A 22496-nucleotide genomic window follows, 5' to 3' on the forward strand; every position below is an offset into this window, starting at 1 on the left:
TCTGTATCAGTAGTTCTCACGTTTTAAGAGATCCAGAGTACTTATTTAACATGTATATCACTGAGCGTCAATTCTGGTAGTTCTCAAACTTCAGTGCACCTAAGTATTGCTTGGAGGATTTGATAATGCACATTTTTAGGCCCTGACCTCAGACTTTTGGACAGGACTGAAGTGGAGCCCAGAAACCTCCATTTTCAATGAGAAACTCTTCCCCCAATTGATTCCACTGAAAATTTCTGGAGATTTCTCTTTGGAATCACTGTTTCACAAGAGAAGTCCTCTTCAGCTCTCTAACCCTTCAGTGATAATCCTTCTGAAATCCCATAACACTATACTGACTAGTTTAAAAGGAATATATTAGAGGTCTTAAAACAAATGGAAATAATTATCAGCTCCTCTTAGAATGTGTGCTAACCTCTTCAACATAGTCCAGCTTGGTACAAAGTTTGTATTCAAAGAATTTGTTGAGATCCAGAGTTCTTTACTTTTCTTCCTGTTATATAAGAAAGCAACCAGAAATCAAAGTCCTACCACGTTTATTATAAATAGTTCTCAAGTTTCTGGGTTTCTGGCTTTAATGCAATAGGTCACCTTGGGCCGAGGATTTAGCTCAGTGGTTTCGCTGCCTGCTGCGCAAGCGCAAGGACCCGAGTTCGATCCCCGGTACCAAAAACAAAAACAAAATAGGTCACCTTAGTGAAAGTTCTGCCCCCAATGGCAGAACATGTTCAAACTTTGTTCAATTATTCATCGATTATTCCTTGATTTATTTGTTTACTTATTTAACAATGTCTCTTGTCTCTAAAAAGGCTTGACTTCAGCCTTGCTGATACAGCATGAGTTCTAGGAACTGTAAATTAGTTGAATTAATACTAACCATGTTGCTCAGTTACACTAAAATAAACTATTCATATCTTTAGGTGATATGATAAATGTCTATTGATAACTCCTTTTATAAAGTTTGACTGATTGTAACAACGAGGCATGATTTGAAGCACACAGATTTTCTTTCTTCCAGAACAAGGGATCACCTTAGTCATCAAGAATATGTGCCTGATTTCTCTGAATTTTAAAAAGAGTAACAATATTACCAGTGATTGAAAATGTCATAAAAACAAAGAAGTTTTAGTTTGCCTTGAAATTATATTTCTACTTTAAAATGAAATTACCTTAGTGCAATTTTATTTCATATTACTATTATTGGAAATGACATTTTTCCCTGAGTTAGAATATTAAGCTGAAATGAATGCATACTTGTAGCTGGCTTTGCATGCAAAGGATTAAGGCACCAGATGCACTTTTACAAATAAGATGATGGATAGAGTAAGTTACAGTTGTCGAGTTTATAGAGCTCAGACTTTGTGATCTGGCTTAAGTTAAACTCATATTCCGTTCATTTTCCTTTTTAGGGATTTTAAGTATGATAGAATGAGGGCTGATCCCCCCAACAGCAAGGATTACCTTTCGGAATCCACCCATTACACCCAGAGCAGCTCTTCTGCACAGTTTTGACGAAGCACATAAGCTTCCCACTGCAGGTAAGTAAATGAGAATTTATGCTAATGATAGGGGCTAGAAATAAGACAAACGGGTTAGAGGGTGAGAGGGAGGGGAGCTACTTGCTTGTGAAGAAAGAGTCAGGGGATGTCTCTCAGAAGACATAGAAGGCTTGCACTACAATCTAAATGATAAGGGAGAGTTAAGCATCCAAGGAAGAACATTTCAGACATAGACCAGGACAGGGACAAAGGCCCTGAGGAAGTGAGCAAGAAGGCTGGGTCATGAGCAAGGGAGAGAAGGGAGGCATTCTGGCCGAAGAAGCCAAGAGGGGCCATATGATGTACAAGGGGTGATCAGTGAATGTTTAAATTGTAAAAATTTATTACAGTAAAAAAAAAAGAAACACATTGCCATTAATTCCCCTTAAAATACTCCTCCTCACTTTGAACACACTTATCCCATCATTCTTGCCACTTTCTGAAGCAGATCTGGAAGTCCTCTTTTGTGGGTGTCTTTAAGAGGTTTGATCAAAAATATGATGAATGCTACTGCTGAGTGCCATCCAACTGAAAGGCAGGCAGGTGGTGCATCCTCATTCACCTTATTCACCCGATCTGGCACCGTGCAGCTTCTGGCTCTTGCCCAAAGTCAAAATGGTCATGTAAGGTAAATGTTTTGAATCATTTCAGGTGTACTTTTCAGCTCAAGAATTTCTGCCCTGATTTTTAAAAATTGCTTTCATCTCTAAGTTTTTCTAAGAGTAGTGAAACATGTCTCTGTGTTTTCTTCAGGCTCATTGAGTTTCCTTAAAATGGCTGTTTCAGATTCTCTGAGAGTTCTCACATACTGGTTACTATCTGGTCAGTTTCTGGCACTTAATTTTCAGTTTTAGGTGAGGGGACAGTTTCCTGAAACCTCTTGATGCTTGTTGGTGTGTGACCCATCTGGGCATTGAAGGATTAGGTGTTTATTCCAGTCTTCTGCCACCAATCAGTTAATGGTTGTTTTGCTCAGTTTGGTTGAAATGATAAAGTTGGCATGTCACTGAGTGTTGCCCCAAGAGGTCTCTCAAAGAGAAGATGAGGAGCTCAACTTGCCCCCCACCCCATGGAGTAGGTTTGTCGACTGTCATCATAGAAAAACAAAAGTCGGGCCAGGGATTTAGCTCAGTGGTTTCACTGCCTGCTGTGGAAGGAAGTGCAAGGACCCGAGTTCAATCCCCAGTACCAAAAAAAAGTAGAAAAACAAAAGTCCAGGATGCATAAGTGAGAGGCACAGGCAGAGTAAGGAAATAAGAGAAAATAGGGAAGGAATTTGAGCTTGAGGAGCTAACGGAGGCACAGCTCTTAGGAGGATCAGTCTGACACCTTCACAAAGGAACAAGACTAGCTTTTATGGATTTGCCGGGGTGAGCTAGGGGCTGACACTCCATTTGGTCATTAGTATGGCATTTGTTTTTAGACTTTCCCTTCATTTTAAGGGATTTCCTCCCTGTGAGATATGGATGAGCAGCCATCCTCACCCTCAGAGGCATCCTGACATTCTCCCTTGCTGTTACACTGTACCAGGTCCTTGCAGTAAGAGTAGGGGGATAAAGGGAAGGCACATTCCATACATTATTAGCAAGGGAAAATTGAGAAAAAGAGATGTCTCTGTCTTTAGTGAGTAACAAGTCGTGGATTAAAGTCTGAGAATCCATGTGTCTTGTCCCTTGAAGGTACCTGTCCTATTTCATCCCTGATCTGGTCTTGTTTGTGCCTGTCTTTCTAGGAACTCTAGGCAGGCTGCTTATTTTCTCAGAGCCTGGAGTCACTTTCACTATTTCAGCACTGGATAGCACCCAGATTCAAATTTTCTGGTGTTCTACTATTGGTGATTTATCACTGTTTCAGTACTAGGGGGCAATCCAAGTTAAGCTTTGTTTCAAATACATTGTTGGTGTATTGTTCAAAAAACAAAACAAAAAACAAGAGAATAATAATATCTAGAAAGAATCTATCCCCACAAGCCTCTCCCCGGTGCTAGGGTAGGTCTAGATGCCTTACCTAGTTACCTGCCTCTGGTCAGGCATTGTAGGGTTTTGCCTGGCTCTGGGCAGAGTCACCGTGGATGGACTAGCCCCAGGCTCCTATGTAATACCTGTGGCCACCAAAGTCTCCAAGCTGTGTCCCACTCTGAGCCCACCACCTGCTAAAATCAGCACAACACTGGGGTAAAACCAATTCCTATGCTGCTATTGGCTGCCCCATGGTATAAGCCATTGTCTGCAGATCTGCGCCTTACATAAATTCCAGGCAGGAAGAAAGGGGAAATAATGGCATTGGGCTCTCCCCAGAAACTATATTGACTATTTTGTCTCTTAAATCTCACTGGTCTCGTGACTGCTGTTAGGTACAAAGAAGGCAGGGAAAGTGAATGTCCAGGTTATAGTTAGCGTTCTTGTTGCTAGGACCAAATACGTGACACCTACAACTTAAAGAAGGAGAGATTTACTTTAGTTCACGGTTTCAGAGGTCTCAGTCCATGTTCAGCTGGCTTCAAGGCAGAAACATCATGGTAGCAGGGAGTGGCAGAGGAAAGCTGCTCAACTCATGGTGTCTGGGACACAGAGTGCAGGGAGGAGCACCAGAGTGGAAGAGGACAGGAACAGATAAAGTCCCCAAGGTCACATGACCTATACAGGCATATCCAGAAGTATGCTTCATTAATCTCCTAGGGATCTTCCAGCCAATCAGGTAGGTCGGGATTAACTGTCACACCAGGGATCGGGTTAGAGTTAGCATTAGGATTAAGGACATATTTATACTAAATAGTATTATGAGTTAGTCTAATCTATTCATGAAAATTCTGATCTTCTTTGGTGGATATTTAAATATACTTAATATCTGAGATATTTTAAAATTACTTTTTATTTATCTGAAATTAAAATTTAACTGTGTCTTTTTTTTTTTTTTTTTTTTTTTTTGGCTAAACCTGACAACCCTAGGAACATATTATCACCCTGAAAATATTTTAAAATTTGTAGGGAAGAAAGGGGGATGGTTACTTGGCAGTCAACTATCAATAACTATCACAGAAGCATACAGGTTTGTCAAGAAAGACATGAGTGTCTTCATTCTGTAAAATTACCTATGGCAAATTTTATCATAAACATTTTTCCAGAAGGGAAATTGAGTAGCAAAAACGTGTAAGTCTACAGTGGGTTCTGCATGCCCCACGGTGCCCTGCCCAGGCAACACATGTCCAAGGGAGCCATGTGAAGCCAGAGAACCCAGACAGGTGTAAGACTGGGTCAGGGTTCTTTGTATGGAGCCGGTTTCAGTGCTCTGCAATTCTTGCTACTTTTTCAAAGATGGCTGAAAATATTCCTTGTAGCCTACTGGAGGGAAGGAATATTTTCGTAGTGAGGTTCTAAATTATATATTGATATCCTTTACTAGCATGCTGTTTTGATCAATACCTGTCAATTTTTTCAAAGATTATTGTCACAGAACTGATAGAAAAGGGGGTTGAATTGAAGGAATTGAGATAAAGGAAGCCTTACTTCTTTTATGCAGTTAACCATTTAAATAAACTATTTGTTCTCTTTCTTAGAGTAAGTAATGAAAGAATTTTTCTCCCCTGAGAATGTGAGGCTTGGGCTGCTGGTAAAGGGCAGCTGAGTGTGCTGCCAGGCAAAAGGAGAGATGGATTGAGAATCTTACCTAGCATGAAGGTCTGGCCCCCTATAGACTCAGTATGTTCGCCAAAATATGCTGCTCATCAATTTAATTAATTTCAGAAAGAATTTTTATGGGGCTGTTTCCTGTATCACTTCACTAAGTCATTTAAATTTTTTAGTCACTCTTTTTAAATGGCTATACAATGAGATAGCCCATCCTAGGTAACTATATTAATTTTCTTGTATATGAACTTGGGAATCTGGCTATTGAAAGAAATCTTATAGTGAAACATTATGTAAGAAAAATATTCCTGTCTAATTTGCCTGTTTTAAAAATTGCTTTTTATCTAGTTTGAGTAAGGTGGGCCAACCTGGTATGCACGTGGAATTAGCTGTCCCGTGCTCCCAGCTTTCTTTATTTGGTACAGGGACCAAACTCAGGACCTTGTGCTTGCCAGGCAGGCGGCGGAACCACTGAGCTAAATCCCCAGACCCCAGCTTTTCTTTTGAAGTCGGTGTTCACAGACAGCTCACTGGATGGATGCGGAAAGATGGAGCGCGAGCAGACAGTGGGTACAGGCCCACCTGACTTTCCATGGCATCCACCCAGTGCCTCAGCCTCTTTCTGGGGGAGGTAACACTGCTCCTCCTCTCTCATAGCCCCCATCACTGTGCCTCAGAAACCACCACTGGTTCCAGAAGAAGTGCCTTGTCTCAGAAACAAAAATCAAAGGTATTCATATTTCCAACCACAGAAAGAAAATTGTTCTTATTTACAATATCATCCGGGAAATTTTTGGTAATATCCACATACATGGCACTGATGTAAGTGCTACTTCAGCTTTTCGTTTTTGTTTTTGTAGCGCTAGGGATCCAATCTAGGGCCTTGTGCCTGTTAGGCAAGTGCTTGTCCATTAAGCGACATTCCCAACCCCTGACATTAAAAGAGGGGAGATTAGGGCCTGGGATTTGGCTCAGTGGTGCTGGAGCCTGCCTCGAAAGTGCAAGGTCCCAAGTTCGATCCCCGGTACCAAAAATAAAACAAAAACAAGAAAAGGAGAGATTATTGTACAAGTCAAGGTTCTCACAACACTATCAGTGAAGTCTAAAAATTTCAATCTTCTTGCATTATCGCAAGATAAACTGAGTGACTGAGTCAGCCAACACTGCTCGTTGGACAGGAGTCTGGGATGCATTAGTTCTTGAGATGTGAGGTTTTACTGCTCAGTGTCTCCTTTGTGTTTAACCATGGGCTAAAATGGCAAGACCTCCAATTTTGCGCAGGAAACCTTAATGAGGAAGAGGAAGTAGTTCTGTGTTCTTCCACATTAGTACCACATAGTACAGTGTAATTCATCCTCAGAAAGATGTCCCTAGTTTAAAGGCGCTGGACTTATGTAGCTTGCTTTTTTATGCTAATGGATCACAGACAGACTTGCAATAATTGAAACTTTTCACTAGAAAGGAGACAGCTGGCAGTGCTGTTTCTGGCTTACCCACGTGGTCATGTTTTCAGCTACTGTCATAAAGAAAGGAAGAGAAATTGCAGAGTGGCACCTAAGAAATTAATCCTGTTATGTCTCCAGAGTAGACCACTGCACTACCTGTTCTTACCCTTCATCTTTCAGTGCCCCACTCTTCCTAAGAGATTTTCACCGTCTTTTCGGCACTGGTGGGCTTAAGAGCTTTCCAGGCTGTTTATGTAGCAGCATGTCATGTGACACCCCAGTTGCCATGGCAAATATTTGTGTTTCATGAAAAATGTGGGTTAAAAAAAAAAAATCAATGTAAATGGCCAAATCCCAAGACAGACAGGCCTTCAGGCGAGTGCTTGGCCGGCACCATTATTGTTTGAAATTCAGCTGTTTAGCAGGCTGTGAGAAGGCCATGGGCTAATGTGCATAATGGAAACAGGCGAGGCACCTGTTTTGGTTCTCACCCTGTTCAAGTGCTCAGGTCCGACAGTTTTACAGAAAAAATCTACAGGTAATACAGACAGCACGACTAAGTTTTAGCCGGTAAGCATTTTACCTAAAAACAAACAAAAAACTTGAAAAAAATGACATATTTCCCGAATGTTAATTAGCCCTGGCTTTAATTTCCTCTGCTGACCTCACAAAGCTTTCTCCTACTGTTAGAAGCAGTAATATTTAAAGACCTTTCCCCCGGCCCCCCGTTGGTACATTTCTCCATTGTCTTTCAGTGGTAAATGTAATTATTCATACACTTTGTGGTAAGTGCACTAGGCATGGAATTCAAAGACCAAGAGAAAGGTGCACCATCCCCAGCCTCACGACGGAGGCAGAACACTTTTGAGCAGGCTCCAGCACCAGGTTCTGGGGTGCCACACGAGAACCCTTTCCCATAAACATTTCTCCAAGGGTTCCCTAGAAGTGCAACTTGGCATCTGATGATAGTTGTTTTGTACATATTTACTTTGTCAAACTCTTTCCTCAATGCAAACAGGGCTTGGCGAGCAGAGCATCCTTGTCTGGGTTTGGGAGAGGTCTAATTATTAGCTCTTGCCTGCCTGCAAAGAGGGAACAGGCTGGCCCAGCGGGGCAAGCAGGGCAGTGGGGGAGAGGGACTCTGAGCCTTCTATTTGTTTTATAAAAGTGCCCATGAGAGTCATTTTGATTTAACCAAGTCTCGTTCTTCATTGTAGGGGAGAGGCAGAAGGTCAAGAGGACACTATGATGGGAAGGTCTGTAATTTGTGTGACTAGTTGAAATTGGGATCTGTCACCTGATGTCCCTTCCTTTTGCTGCAGGGCAGAAGGACGGGAGGCCACTTGACAGCTAGACATGGCAACCAAAGTTCTGCGCTTCCTTTATAAAAGAAATGAGACCATGTTTTCAGGAAAAGCCATGGTTTGCTTAAAGTGAAAAACCTCTTTTTTTTTTTTTTTGTACCAGAGATCGAACTTGGGACCTTGCGCTTGCGAGGCAGGCGCCGGAACCACTGAGCTAAATCCCCGGCCCCTCTTTTTTTGTTTTTTGCTTTCTGTTGGGACTGTTATCACTTTTCAGTCTTCAGTCCAAACAAATAATGGAGTCCCCTCAGAATTTAGCTGAATTATGTCACCCTCAGTCAAGATTTTCATCATTTAAGAGTATAGTTAGAAGGAAATAAGGTGTTAAAAATAAATTCAGTTGTCCCCAGTATGTGCTTACATGTGCGCACATGTGTATGTGTGTGCTGCATGTATGATGTGGTAGATGAGGGTGTGGGATTCAGAGTTAAGTTAACTGCAACAACCAAGGTAACCAAAAAATGGGAAAAAGTGAAATAGTTCCCACAATATGGCAAGTATGTGCAAGCAAGAATATTCCACGAGGCCACGCATGGGTAGGAGAAAACCTGAACTTGAAACAGGAATGTGCTGAATTCTCCTCCCACTAGTAGAGTAATTAACTTTGGCAAGTCTCTTAAATTCTCTTTACCTCATTTTTGTCTGGCAAATGATGCCTCCTTTCTCGTAGGGTTGCTGCAAGGACCAGATAAGTTAATGTGTATGAGAGTGCTTTGGAAGTAGAAAGCACTTTTATCATAATTCATCCCCCCTTCTTTTCTTTTTTTCTTTTTTACAGTATTGGGGATTGAACCCATGCCCTTTAAGGTACATCTCCAACACTATTTTTTTATTTTGCTCAGGTTGGCTTCAAACATGTGATCCTTCTGTCCGCCTCCCAGAGTGCCGGGATTAGTCACTGGCTCACTTTTAAAACCATCTACTGTATGCCAGTGATGGCGAACCTTTTAGACACAAATGCCCAAACTGCAGCCCAAAACCCACTTATTTATTGTAAAGTGTCAACACCAATTAAGCCCGAATACTGAGGTTTTAGTTTAGAAAAAACAACTCATACATTAACATCTTTTGTCTTAAAAGAAAAACAAATAACATGCATGGCATAGGGGGCTACCACTGTTCTAGGCCTTCTTTTCTCAGTGATCTTATCAGGAAGAATTTCAGAGGAAGCTGAGCTACCTCTTTTTAAGTAGGAGGGGTAGGGAAAAGGAATGAATGGAATGGAATTAATATGAGAAAATGAAAAAATGGCAACAATGTCTTTGTAAACAGGGAGGGATGGAGGGGTTAAAGGGAGGGAAGGGGAATGCAGAAAAAATAAGAACCAAGATATATCATGTAAAGGTACAAATATCCAATGATGAATGTCATTATATTGTATACCTAAAATGTACCAATAAAATTAATTTTTAAAAAAAGAAAAAAGAGCCCACCTTTTGGCTCTCCTTTGACCTGCAGAGCTGTGACTAGAAAGGCCTGTTTTTACAAGAGCTGCAGGCAGTGCTTCTGAACCTAGGCAGATTGCTCCTAGATAAATTCTTCAGTGCAGTCAGATCCTCCCCAGTCCCCTTGGCTTTTACAGTGAGGAAATCGTGAAGCTGATTCTGCACTTCCAAAGTAGAATGTGTTTTAAGAACACAACGTTCTTTATTCGGAATATTTCTAACTGCTAATGCTGATTGAGCATGTCCTTGCTCATGGCACTGAGCACCTGCCATACCCGTGGGACCCTCATCGCAATGGAAGGACTTCTGTGGTGCCAGAGCCCCCAGGCCCACCCAGATGGCAAAGGGTTGTGGTGACCCTGTGGACACAGTGAGGCTCCAGAGTTGGCTCTCTCCACAGACCGGTTATGACCTCTCCGCCATGGGCTCGTCCTCTAATCACTACTGCTACTGCTGACCCTGCCCCTGCTACTGTTACCCCACCAGTAGTAGTGAGTGTTTACTCCGTGCCAGGCTGTTCCCAGTGTCCTCACAGCTCTGTGCTGTAGGTCTATTGTGATGTTATTTCACTGGGAGGAGCTGGATACAGAGAGGTGAAGTCATCCAATGAGTAAATGACAGAGCCAGCATACAAAACTGGACCATGTGACTCCAAGAGCTCCGGAGCATTAGAAACCTTTATGTATCTCAAGCATTTTCACTGGAAATCTTTCTGTAACACATTATGTCTCTGCCTGCCCAATGTAATGTTTTCTCTGTCCAGGGTCATGTGTGCCTTTGTTTTCTTCAGTATCGCAGGGCCGTTGTCCTCTCTGCCATCATGTCTGCTTTTATGACCTCTGACTTTAACGGTCTTTCCTGTCTTCCAGATTGGTTGACCAAACAACCAAAACTCAAGAAGCTGAATAAGTTTGAGCCAGTCATGCTCTCCACAAGGATCCAAAGGATAAAATAATAAACCATAATAGAGTTTGTAGTACAAGTTATTTTAAAACATTCAAGGAATATCAATTTTTAGAAATCTGGTTTGAAGTTACTAAAATTGCCTCTCAGGAAATAAATTTTTTTTTATCTTAAGGCAGGCAAATTAACAGCTATGTTAAAATCCACTTAATTTTAATTATATTTAGATAATTATTTTCATGGGTAAAAGAAGCAAACAATATATTTATTGGACAGTACAGGTACAGATTACATTCATGAGTATGTCTGCTTCTTCAAAGGGGGAGAGATAAGGATGAGACTAAATTTTATATTTATGTGATATATATAGATATGTCTATATCTATCTGTCTATCTATCTATCTATCTATATATAGAGAGAGAGAGAAAACAGGTGTCCATGGTATTTTATATTATTCTCTGTATGTTCACAATTCTTCCAAAAGAAGAAAGAAGAAAAGAAATTCCTATTTCCTAATCCATACCTCTGTTGTAAGATTTCCTTTGGTATGGGGAAAATAGGTTTGGGGGATAACATTCTAATCACATACCTGGAGATCTTACTTCTCTTAATAAGTTTTGCCTTTTACTGTTTTTCCAACATGTACTCATGATCCCCTTGTCAGAAAACTGATTATTTTATGGATGGGTCAGCTGAACTGCCTCAGTCACGCAACATGTATGACACTGAACATGTCACTGCCCCTAGCTGGCCTCATTTCCTCCTATCTGTACAAGCAGGACTGGCCCAGATAAAGTTGGGGCAGAGGGGCTTCCATAGTGCCACAGTCCTCACCTCACAGGCCCAGGGAAGGGAGAGAGGCACAAGATCCCAGGTGTGTGTGTGTGTGTGTGGGTAGTCCTCACACACATAGCAGCTGTGTTATCTATTTTCCTCTTCACTGTCAAATTATATCATATTTGAACAATGTTCCAGACATTAAGATAGATACGTACTTTGAAAGCCTCAAGGTGATGTCTAGCAGCAGTTTTAGCTTTACTATGACCTGTCTGGCAGGGACTAAGCTTACCTCTTAATGAGCACAGGATGCCTTGCTGGTGGACTCCGAGTGCTGGGAACTCGGGTTAGAGAGAGGGCAGGTCTCAGTTTGATGAGAATCAGAGCTCTGCAATCTAGAGATACAGGACAAGACTCAAAAGCAAATCCAAGGCTAATTGTTTTTTTTTTTTCTCTCTCAAACTTTTTCTCTCATAAAATGCCATTTAAGGGAGAGAAGAAAAATTCCCAAAAGAAAACCTATAGAATTTTTTAAAAACCATTTTGCATTTTAAAAAATTCATTAGAAATTTCCACCCTTACCTATGCATTTTTGGCATTAAACTTGCAAAGTGAAATTAATTATATGGCTTTATTTGAAAAGCAATTTGTTTCTTGCAAGAAGTAAAAAAAAAATCCCAACCTGTAAGGACTGTTTTTACAGTAGCACTGTTTTACTTTGTAGCACTGCCTAACTGCATACTTTTATTGCATGTGGTTAAAAATTTTACTATGTACATCAGAAAAAGCAACAAAATAATCTTTATGTTTTACTTTATCTCTTTCATTTAACAAATTATATCCCGATCATTCTTTAAAAATTTGGAAAGGAGGGAAAAATGACAAAGTATGCAAAAAACTTTTTCCTTATAATATCACAACCCTTTGGTGTTATCTAAACTTTGAGATAGTCCTTTGTATCACATTGTATACTCAACTGTGATTTTACTCTTTCACCTAGCAGTTTATCATAAGCCTTTACAATATGACTTAAAACTCATTATAACATTTTAATGGCTATATATACCATAAAAACAAAGCCATTACACTTTGTTCATCTTTAAATTATAAATGTGAAATTATTAATAGATTATTTCCAGTTTTTCACTGTTATCAACAAAGTACCATGAACATCTTTCATCTTGTATGTAAACCTTTGTATTTAGGGTACCTCCTACAGGTAGAACTCCTTGGTCAGAGGGTATGAACATTTTTTGGATCTGAGTAGCTAAACTTCCTATTATTGTAGTGCTCCAAAACTCAAGCAATGAGTTTGCAATAACTCACATGATCATAGAACAGCTTTGTGTTGTAAAACCAGTCTAAGTGGCCTTGAACTTAAGTTTTAGAATTCACACATTAACTTGTTCATTCATTCAACAAATCCTTATTGACCTTTTGTCATGTGCCAGCAGTGTACTAGGGGACACAACAATGAATGAAGCCAGCCAAGTCCTTGCCCTCTTGGGACTTATGTGAGGGAGGCAGATGATGAAGAGACATTCTATTGTCAGAGTGATAAGCAGTACAAAGAAAGTAAAGCCAAATACTTATGTAGGTATAGAGAATGTGTCAAAGTGGTGCACTATGAGCTCTACAAGTACATTGTTCTTTAGTGATGTTATCAGCAGACTTGCTATCCACATATTTTTCCTCAAGAAAATCAGAACATTACACTTTACTTGGTGGTAGTTGTACCTACAGAGAAAATGATGATGTGCTTTTGCTCAGGGACCTAGGAAGGGGGCTGCTTTTGATTCCCCTCCCGTCAGGCTTCCTGTACACATCCCCAGCAGGTTCAACCCATCCATCATAATTGTCCTAAGTGGTCTTTAACCACGTCACATTCTCTCAGAGAATATTCGAAGGGTAGCAGAACAAATGAGATCAATGCAGCAGTAAAATAAAATGTGCCTCTAGAAAAGGAAATTTCACATTTGACTGGAAATAGGCTCCCCGTTTAAAATATCTTCCTGATTCTGTTTGATCTTCCACCAGAATGTGATCCATTGAGTGTTTTTTTCCATCTGAGTGCACCTAAGGGTGGGGATTTCACTGCTCAGAAAGTGTTTCAGAGTTCAGAAAGACTCATTTGAATAATACCTTTCAAAGCAATTGTAGAAATTATTCCTAGAAAACTGCCACTGATCTGAGTGACCTTCACACTCAGTTCTCTCCCTATTTATGTCTCTGTTCAGTGAGTTCTCTATTTATGCCTTTTATTCTCTTTATAAAGGTGAAGGACTCTGACTCTTACTTTTAACTGACAGTCAAGTTTTAGGCTATTTCTAGGTCTCAAACCCCGAGAGTTGTTTGTTGATTTGCAGACCCCATGAGATCAGAAAATATCACTTTTGGGGGTTTTCTCCTCAACCTTGCACATTAGGGCTTGTGGGAAACTTGCCATCGATATTTTTTGTTTGTTTGCTTGTTTGTTCTTGGTACTGGGGATCGAACTTGGGTCTTTGCGCTTGCACAGCAGGCGGTGATATACCACTGAGCTAAATCCCCGGCCCCTGGCCATCGATTTTGATTTGATAGTTTCTAGAAACATTTTCTGTTTTAAAAAAAAATGGAAAAGGAAAAAGAATCTCCCCAGGTCTATCTCATGGTAAAGGAAGTGGTGCCATTGGAGAGAACTGCCTTTGATCCTTTTATTAGCTCCAGGGGTTAATTTAAAGCCAGCTCCCCCAGGTGGGGGTGACATGTTAACTCAGAAAGTCATAGGGTGTGAAAGTTAGAAGTACCCCCAAGTAGTACCCTAATGGAAACTAAAATGACTTCCTAAGACTGTAGGAAGGCAGTGACAGACCTGAGTCCAGGTCTTCTAGCTTCAGAGCTACCACTCTTCCACTATACCATGTTATGTTCATTGGTACCTTCATAGGGATTAGTTTAACAAATTGCTTTCCAGCCTAGCAAATGAGAAGCAGCAGGTCAAGCCCAGGCTGGCTCTGATGTAGGAGGTGATAGAGGAAAGGCAGAGCAAGGAGACCACAACACAGTAAGGCACCATCTGCAGTTATAGGCAGCTAGGCCTGTGAGCATGAGTGGCTTGGGGGTAGGGGACAGCATGGGAAAAGGTGTGAAGAGAGAGCGCCATGAGGGAAGAAAGAGGGCAGATAGTGGCACAGAGTGGATCTGAGATTAGTTGGAATTCAGCACTAAGTCTTCTTCCCTTGAACCCAGAATAGTCTATGGGGCAAAAGGCAAGGTCAGTGATCTTCAAAATCTCTCATGTCTTAAAATTCAAGACTTGATCATGCTAAATTCCTGAACCCTGATTAAGTCAGCTATTCTCTCTGAACATTGTGTGTACCATTTGAACAATTCAATCCAGCTGAGGTCCTGATATTTATTCTGGACAAAGTTTAACACATTGTGGACTTTCACCAAAATTTTAAAAATAGAGTCAGACAAATGGAGTCCTTGGCCTTTGGGGAATAATAAAAACTCCATCTCTGAATCACACTCCATTCATTCTTTGAAATCTAAGCTCTCACTTAGAGTCATAATGTGCAGGAAGAACTTACTTTTCATACAATGCAACTGCCTAGACTAATTACTAATGGGTAAGTTTTGGTGTTGAAGAAACTGAACATTGACTGATAGATTCAAAATTATTTTAGTCTATTCTTCTAGGCAATGTATTATCATTCTCCGAAAATGATATCCATGTTGAATTATCCCAAATATTTTACTACTTATTACTAGGAGATCTTGCTTATATCAGATTTATAGATCTATAAATCCTACATCTATGTGCTGTCCATATGTATGAAAATAAAATTTTTCATAAAGAAATTCAGCTTAGAAATATATTACTTTTTTTCTGGAATTTTTCTTAGCAATAGCTATTTCTAAATTTTAGAATGCAATACGGACGGTGCTTGTGTTTTTTGCTTTACATTGGATCTTACTAACCTATGAAACCATCACCTTATCTTCCTGTTTTGTTTTGGGTTTTTTGCTTTAGATTTAGAATCTTCCTGAAATAACTGCTCCAGAAACTCTCAAAGTTACCTAATTAGTGATTACACTTTGCAAATGAAGAAGAGCATTTCCCAGCTAGTTGACTCAGTCAGATAGAGCAGGATGCTAATAATTAGGCTACAGCCACCAGTTTGGGCCATGTGTGGGCCAATTACTGAGTGCAGGCTTCACCCAAGTCTTAGGTGGGGCTGTGGTCCCAAGAAGGACCAGGTGAGAGGTGAGACTGCAGATGTCTCAGCAGACATGTGTCCCCACCAGGAGGAACAAAATTTGCCACTGAGTCAGTAATACCCATTGGAAGTGCAGTGCATTATAAACAAAAAAGGAGGGAGGGAGAAGTGGAAAGAGAAAGGAAAGAAGGAAAGGAAGAAGGAAGAAAGGGAGGGAAAACCAACAAATCATACAAGACAAGTTCTTGTAGATAGATAATAAAGGAAGAATAACAGAAGGAACCAGAACCTGAAGTGTGGTGTGACCTTTAATCAGGGCTGTGATTCCTATCAGGCTGTGAAGCAGCTTTGTCTTTACCTGCTCAATGGGTCTCACAATGCTGATGCACTGCTTTAATTTGGGAAGGCTTTCTCTTGAGAGGCATGTCTTTTCTTGCTCTAAGTCTAAAGTGCTCCCGTGTGTGGCATTCTCTGTGACAGATGTACTACAGTTATGCTTTAGCTGACTCCAAACCCATAGCTTCCCTGGGCCTGAGTGGTCTATTTGATGTCCAAGAGAGTGTTTCCTCTGAGAGCAGGTCTTTGTTGGAATATCATCCACAAAGGTAAGAAGGTGCAATCTCTTTGTTCTACAATAGCCCCTGCTCAATTGTGCAGCCCCGGCCTGCCCAAGACTGTTCTATCATAGCCCCAGCCAGGGGAAGGACACTAACCTAACTGAGAGGCTGAAGAGCCCCTCTCCCTTCTGAACATCCCCCAGCATTGTTCCATTTTCATGGAGGGTCCTACTTCCACATGATTCTCGTAAGGATGAGGGATTTTGAAACTATATGAACATCTCCAAGGAGACGAGATTCTCTGGCAAATCTCCCATCCATAGCTTTGCTTCTTGAAGTCTCAGAGTCTTGATGACTGGATCAAACATGTGACTGGCAGGACCAGCCAGCTCCACACATGTCCATCTGTGATTATTTTGCATGTCAGTTTCTCACTGGTGAAGCCCTGCCATTCTTCCCTGTATTCTAACCCTCCCTCCATTGGAACCCATTCCTGGAAGGAGCCGGAAATGTAGCCCCTGGCCATTTCTCTTGGAACATGTGCCCCTTGTCTTCCACCAGGAGTCTCAGCTCCTCCTGCCAGACTGGTGTCTGCTGGAGGAGGTGTTCCTTGTCGAACTCCCTCTTGCCCATCCAAGAGGAAGGAATTTATTTATCTCCACCTACCAAGCAGTCTGCATTCTCTCTTGGTGTCCTGGTTAGACTGGAAAGGGTTAGAGTCCTGGTGAGAAGAATTTTTCCATCATTCTTCTGCCTTATAACAGCTTTCAAATTAAAAGTACATGAAAGCTAACTGCTGTTTAAAGTTGGCTTCTCAAGTCAAAAGAAAATTTCCGTTTTGGACTTAATATTTGCTCTTTGCCATTTTCACTTGAGATGTCAGTCTAATCATTCCACTGCCTAGAATCTGAGAAAAGAAAAAGAAGTTGAAGGGTTTTTAAAAATTTCTTGACTTGTTTATTGTGGCTTTATTGTAAATATATCTCTTGGCTTGCTTTCCTCTTAGATAGCTTCCTGCCTTGTATTTGTTAATTACTCTCAGTTAACATTTACTTGGTAAAGAAAAGCATGGATAATCTAACAGCAATACTCAACACAGCAAGATAGCACAATAGTAACTGATAAATTAACTGGAATTTTCTTTGAGTTTTGTGAAAACTCTTCAAACTGTAGAGAGCAATATAATCATACAACTTGGTAAAGATGGGCTTGTACATCTGAAAATATGGACATAATGAAGACATTCAAATCCTTAAATCCCTAAGCAAGAAGAAACAATCACCACAGTACTTCCTGAATTACTGAGGAGAATTCAGGGCCTGGAACATTTATCCCCTCCCTCTTCCCCCAAGCCACCAGGCAGCTAAGAAACTAGACCATGGGGTGTGATGTATATTTTCCTAGGGCAACAGGTTTTAATAATTGAAATGTAGTGGTTCTGCAGGGGACAGGAAAATTTCCTTTACTTGTTTCTTTTTTTTTATGTGAGGATGTCATTATATATTGCTATTGTCATCCAAATTTCTTATTTGATTTCTAAAATAGATTTTTATTATTTTTAATATAGAAAAATACAACAAAAAAACATTGCCCATCATCCCATTTTAGAGGATCTCTCTTGATATTTATAAATAAAAGTAGCTGTGTCCATAACTTAAGTTTTTTTGGGTTTTTTTGTTTGTTTGTTTGTTTGGTACCAGGGATCAAACTCAGGACCTTGCACTTGCAAGGCAGGCGCGGTGCCACTGAGCTAAATCCCCAGCCCACATAACTTAAATTTTTGTTCAGAATACATGGGAGCAAAATGAAAAGCACATGCTTTCTTGGCTTTACTTGTTATGAAATGTCTGAATCCAGTCTATGAACAGCGCCCCCAGATATGTTCCTGAGAGGATAGCAGATTTAAAAGAATACTTGTGAAGAGAAATATAGAAAGTGACCAGGGTGATAATAAAAATCACCTCTGGATATTAAGAGAAAGTGGCAGGATAATTCTAATAAACACTAAAAAGCAACAATCTGTTAGGAAATCAGAAACAGCTCTCATTAGGAATATTTGAAATTATCCTGAAGACTGCAAATAATGTCTTCATCCTTTTTATGATGGGTAAATAAGTTATGAGCAAAGAATCAGCAACATACTTCTGTAAGACCAATACGCATGTCTGAAAAGTAAAATCACAAGGGATCATAGAGTCAGCTGACCATATCAGAGTAAACTAAAAGCACAATTTTTAATGATCCATTTCCTTGAGCAGTTTTATTACACTTTTATAAACATGTTATTAGCTTTGCATGATCTCTAAGATATCTTTCTGGTAATGAGCTTTAATGATACATACTAGTCAGACTTTCATATTATGATGTGGACGTATTAATCAATAGGATTTGTATCTTCCCATCATTGAGTGGTGAATGATAATGTGACTGTCAGAGTGCCTCTACTGTTCATTTAAAAGAGACCATAATATATTTCATCTCTGGCAACATTTTTTTTCACAGGCCATGAAAACCACATCTTCCAGAGCTCCCAAATCAGCATGGGATTATGACTTTTCTATTCATGATGGCATCATAGACAAGACAGCCCCAGACTTCTTAGCATTCAAGGAACATTTTAGCTTAACTTGGAGGAGCATTTTCTCTCTCTTAGAACACATTGAGAAGTTTCTCAGGGACTATGCAATACCAGAAGTCAAAATAAAAGGGAGGAATTTGGTGGCCTTCCTGCCTGAGTTTGAGCTGACGAATAAACTTACCCGAAACGATCTTCTCTCGGTATTAGAGAACCCACTTCACGTCCAGATGTTGTTAAACCTTCCAGGACAGAGGTACAGGGGCCAAGGTGGAAAGTCAGAGGCTGCCAGCAAGATCCAAGCCACGTGGAAATGCTTCAGAGCGAGAAAATTCTTCCTCACTTACCGCCAGCAGAAGTGGGCATTGGGTGTAATTGCCATCGCTTGGCTTTTACACTGCCACAAGACTCGACTGAAGAAGACCCTGAAGGAATCACGTCAGAGACACCTGGAGAATTTCCGCATCCGAGCCAAGGTGCACAAGGCTCCCAGCTGTTAAGACAGACCTCTTTTTCTAAACATTTCTTGCTTGAACGACTGCAATAAGTTGTCTCTTTATCTTTCCCTCTCCACCCACCCTCTCCCTCAGCCTCCCTTGCCTTTTACTTCTCTCAGGGTATGATGCACAAACCTCACATTTGTTTGTGCATCATATTTTAGCCCTAATCAGGAATCTGGCTTTTGTGCCTGTAAAATCTGTTGAATTTTTCTATAGAAGAAAAGTGCCTTCATGTGGACTATGGTAGTTCTGTCAGAAAATCAATGTTTTAAATGCATTACCTTTTCTTCCTATATATACCTTCTGGCACTTTAATTTGCTAGAAAAAAATCCTCTCTTGTCTACATTGCTGTCACCACTTTGTCAGAAAGTATTTAAGTTTGCAGACAGCCTTTTAATTAGTGCTCACAATTTCATTTATGTTTGCTTTCTCTTTTTTTCATTCATATTCTGTTAATTAAGTGAGCTGCCTCTAATCTTCCCCTGCCAGTAGCATCATGTAGCCACCTAATTAAATTAATTGGGGAAGATGTTTTAAGTATGTAATTAAATCAATTAATATAATTTATGCCTGGCTTAACTGTACAGTGGAAAAACAGCTGAAGTTTGACTAGATGAATCCACTACAGCTTCCTGTCACTGATCAATGCTCTTCTTGATTTTTAGCATCTGGCAGCCAACTGGAATCGCATCAGGACCTCCAGGAGGACTATTATCCATATCCCATCATTAGGTATAACACTTTTGCCTGCAAATCTATCAGCAACCTCTATTACCCACCACATTATGGCTCCTTGATTGAGTTCAAGGAAGGCCCCTTGTTTTATTCAAATTGGTCTCGGCAGGAAAATGTTCTCGACATGATGAGAGTAATAACACAGGGCCCTCGCTTGAAACGGCGTTTAATTTGGGGATTAAGCAAATAAAGTCATTATGTGGGGGCTGCTATTCAGTGGAGAGGTGATTTGCTGTAATTCGCTTTCATCTGTATGAAATGAACTAAAAAGTTGTATTTTTCCCCCTGAAATAACAGATAATGTTTTAGATCTTTTTTAATGATAGAAGAACACAAGCTTGTGTGTGTTGTTGCTGTTACGCCAATAAGCCAGGATATTGCTTGTACACTGTTTTTAATCAAATGTGCAGTCAAAATGATAAGCTACATTCTCTGAAATTATTTAGTTCTAATTACGAGCAGATGGGATGCTTTATTTGCACCTAGGGCGCCTGAGCAAAAGGAAATGCTGTGTGAACAAGAATAATTAAGAAGTTGAATAGTGTTTTTTGCGCTTAAATAATCTGCAGTTTCATGTTAATTAGCACTAATGTAATTATTTAATTACATTTATGAATTGGGGAACTTAAAAGCTGTTGTCTGAAACACAGTGGTAAAATAGGTATGCCAAAATGACATTGGGAATTTCAGAAATTTGCATCAAAAGTTCTTTTCAAACATGAGCTGCTATCAAAATGTTTGGAATTTGTTGGCTTATTTTGTTTTTTTGTTTTGTTTTGCACTTACCTAGTGTATTAAATTTTCTGGGTAGGGCCAAATTTCCTGTGCTGACTTGGTAGGATTTTGACAAACAGCAAAACCCTCTGAGTCTCCATATTACATATTGGGCCTGTAAGGCTTTTTTTTTTTTTTTTTTTTTTTTAAGTGGAGTGATGCATTAAGGGACCTACTGTAATAGAATTTTGGGTTGTAATTAGTTTGTGCCCTTGTGTGAGCATCCCTTTTTGTATATTGATGTACACAAACATAACACATTTAAACAGTATTATGAAAAGAAAAAAATAGAATTGTTATATAAATATAATTACAATTATTTTTAAATCAGTAAGATATGAATAGTAACAAAAACCAAACAAACTTTGCCAGATTCTAGAGTATGTGCTCACGTCTAAGTACTTGTAGAAAAGTTAAAGAGAAGTCTTGAGTTGCACAGAGCTTTTTAGTTCTGCTTTTTATGCAGCATGGAAGAAGTCTGTTTCTTCTTAGGATATAAGTGAGCTAAGACAGTTCTGAATTTCATTCTAACTTAGGCTTTTGTCTTGGTGAGACTACTTTTGCACACGAAATTAGTTCACACAGAAATTGCACTTGTAATTGATTGCAACCAGAGAGACTAATTGCAGATCCAATTAACTGACTCAGATCCTTAGAATAAGGTGCATGAGCCTTTGCTTCTACAACTAATTGTGAACCTGATCTGATACCATGTGCAGAATTTTGTTTTGCTTTCTCAATTTTATCAAAAACTGGGGCCAGAAATGAGGCTCCTACTTTGCAATGTTAAGATGCACCAAGGTGTTAGAGACACAGTTTTCATAGACTTCTTCCCCCCTACACTCCCTCCAACTTATCCCTTCAGAAAACTCCCCTGTAATCAACCCTACAGAGAAGCCGTATACAAGAGTCTCCAAAGAGGTAAAAATCTGAAAGTGCTGATAGTGTAAACTGAGTAATAAAAAATAACTTTAAATGAAAGTAGCTTAAAATTTCAAAAGGACTTGCTAAAGTGGGAGAATAATCTAATCAAAGAAACAAGAATTAGAAAATGTTATTTTAAATTTGGTATTAAAACCAGTTTTCTTCTAGATTTCACTTACTCATTTTACATAGATATATAATAAATATGAAGTTCTTCCCTCTTGCATTATTTTTTGTTTGTAAAAAACAAAAAAAAACTCATTTTAAAGGAAAACCATTAATTATGTATTTTTAAGAGATAAGAACAACTCAGATATTTTTCTCAATTAACCATTTAAAAAGACCAATTGCACATTTTCACAAGAGAATAATACTTGGACTTTTATCATATAAGATTTGTTTCTACATTATGTGCTTTAGGTTTATAAAATGACTGTGGGCATTAAATTGAATTGAAATAACCTGGGCAGTCATCTCATCTCTATTCTACAGATGGAAGTCTTCAACTATACTTTTGAAAAAATGATATGGAGTACCTGTCTCCTGTTTGCTGCTTTCCTGAGGAATACAGAAAGAAAATTTCAGCTAGATAGACTGTGGCTTCTTCGTCTCACTCATGCACCACAAACTTATCTACATAATTTATAAAAACAGAAGTGAATGAAAATGAAGGAAGTTTTTTCTCTAAATACACTGCAAGAAAACCAATCTCTTCAATCTAATAATTTCCTTTCCAGAGTTGAGAAGAATTCACTCATCAAAATCAGTTGGTAGCAATATCAGGCTCAGGTAGAAACTTAAAGTAAGTTGTAGCCTTGCCCCTCTTTTTCTCTTTCAATAGGAAATTTACTGTAGAATCACCCTAAAAATAATTGCACCATGCTGCTCGCCAATTGGAGCTGCACCATTTGAACCGTTAAAATGAAAGTGAGGTACTGATAACTGCATAATATATTGTATTGAAAGAATCTGGTTATTTGCCACGCAGTTCTGGACACATAGAAATAATTGTATTTGCCAAACCATGATCACGGAAAGGAGGGCCTTTCAGTGATTTTTTTTTACTAAAAACATTTATAATGTTTTTTAAATTATAGTTTGATAATATGAATGTTAAGACAATCACATA

The 22496-nt window shown here is 39.5% G+C and overlaps 1 protein-coding gene and 1 long non-coding RNA gene across 2 annotated transcripts in view; one reads left to right on the plus strand and one right to left on the minus strand.

Annotated features, from left to right (window-relative positions):
• Iqch (IQ motif containing H) overlaps positions 1-22496 on the plus strand; it is a 185722-nt gene that overhangs the window by 73008 nt on the left and 90218 nt on the right. The window contains 5 exon segments of the mRNA XM_087198955.1: positions 1410-1538; positions 5822-5867; positions 7790-7865; positions 18361-18909; positions 19600-19666. Coding sequence (XP_087055081.1) covers positions 1421-1538; positions 5822-5867; positions 7790-7865; positions 18361-18909; positions 19600-19666 — 856 coding nt within the window. The 5' untranslated portion in view covers positions 1410-1420.
• The window catches only part of LOC106010343 (uncharacterized), a 196337-nt gene that overhangs the window by 64200 nt on the left and 109641 nt on the right, over positions 1-22496 (minus strand). Inside the window, exons 7-9 of the long non-coding RNA XR_015446482.1 lie at positions 18618-18926; positions 16525-16765; positions 11392-11494 (exon numbers count right to left, since the gene is read on the minus strand). This is a non-coding gene — a long non-coding RNA (uncharacterized LOC106010343). The remainder of the gene's footprint in view (positions 1-11391; positions 11495-16524; positions 16766-18617; positions 18927-22496) is intronic.

This window comes from Heterocephalus glaber, unplaced genomic scaffold (assembly GCF_053883595.1).
Source record: "Heterocephalus glaber isolate CG9 unplaced genomic scaffold, H.glaber_assembly_v1.0 deba00001689, whole genome shotgun sequence".
Classification (NCBI taxonomy): Eukaryota; Metazoa; Chordata; class Mammalia; order Rodentia; family Bathyergidae; genus Heterocephalus; species Heterocephalus glaber.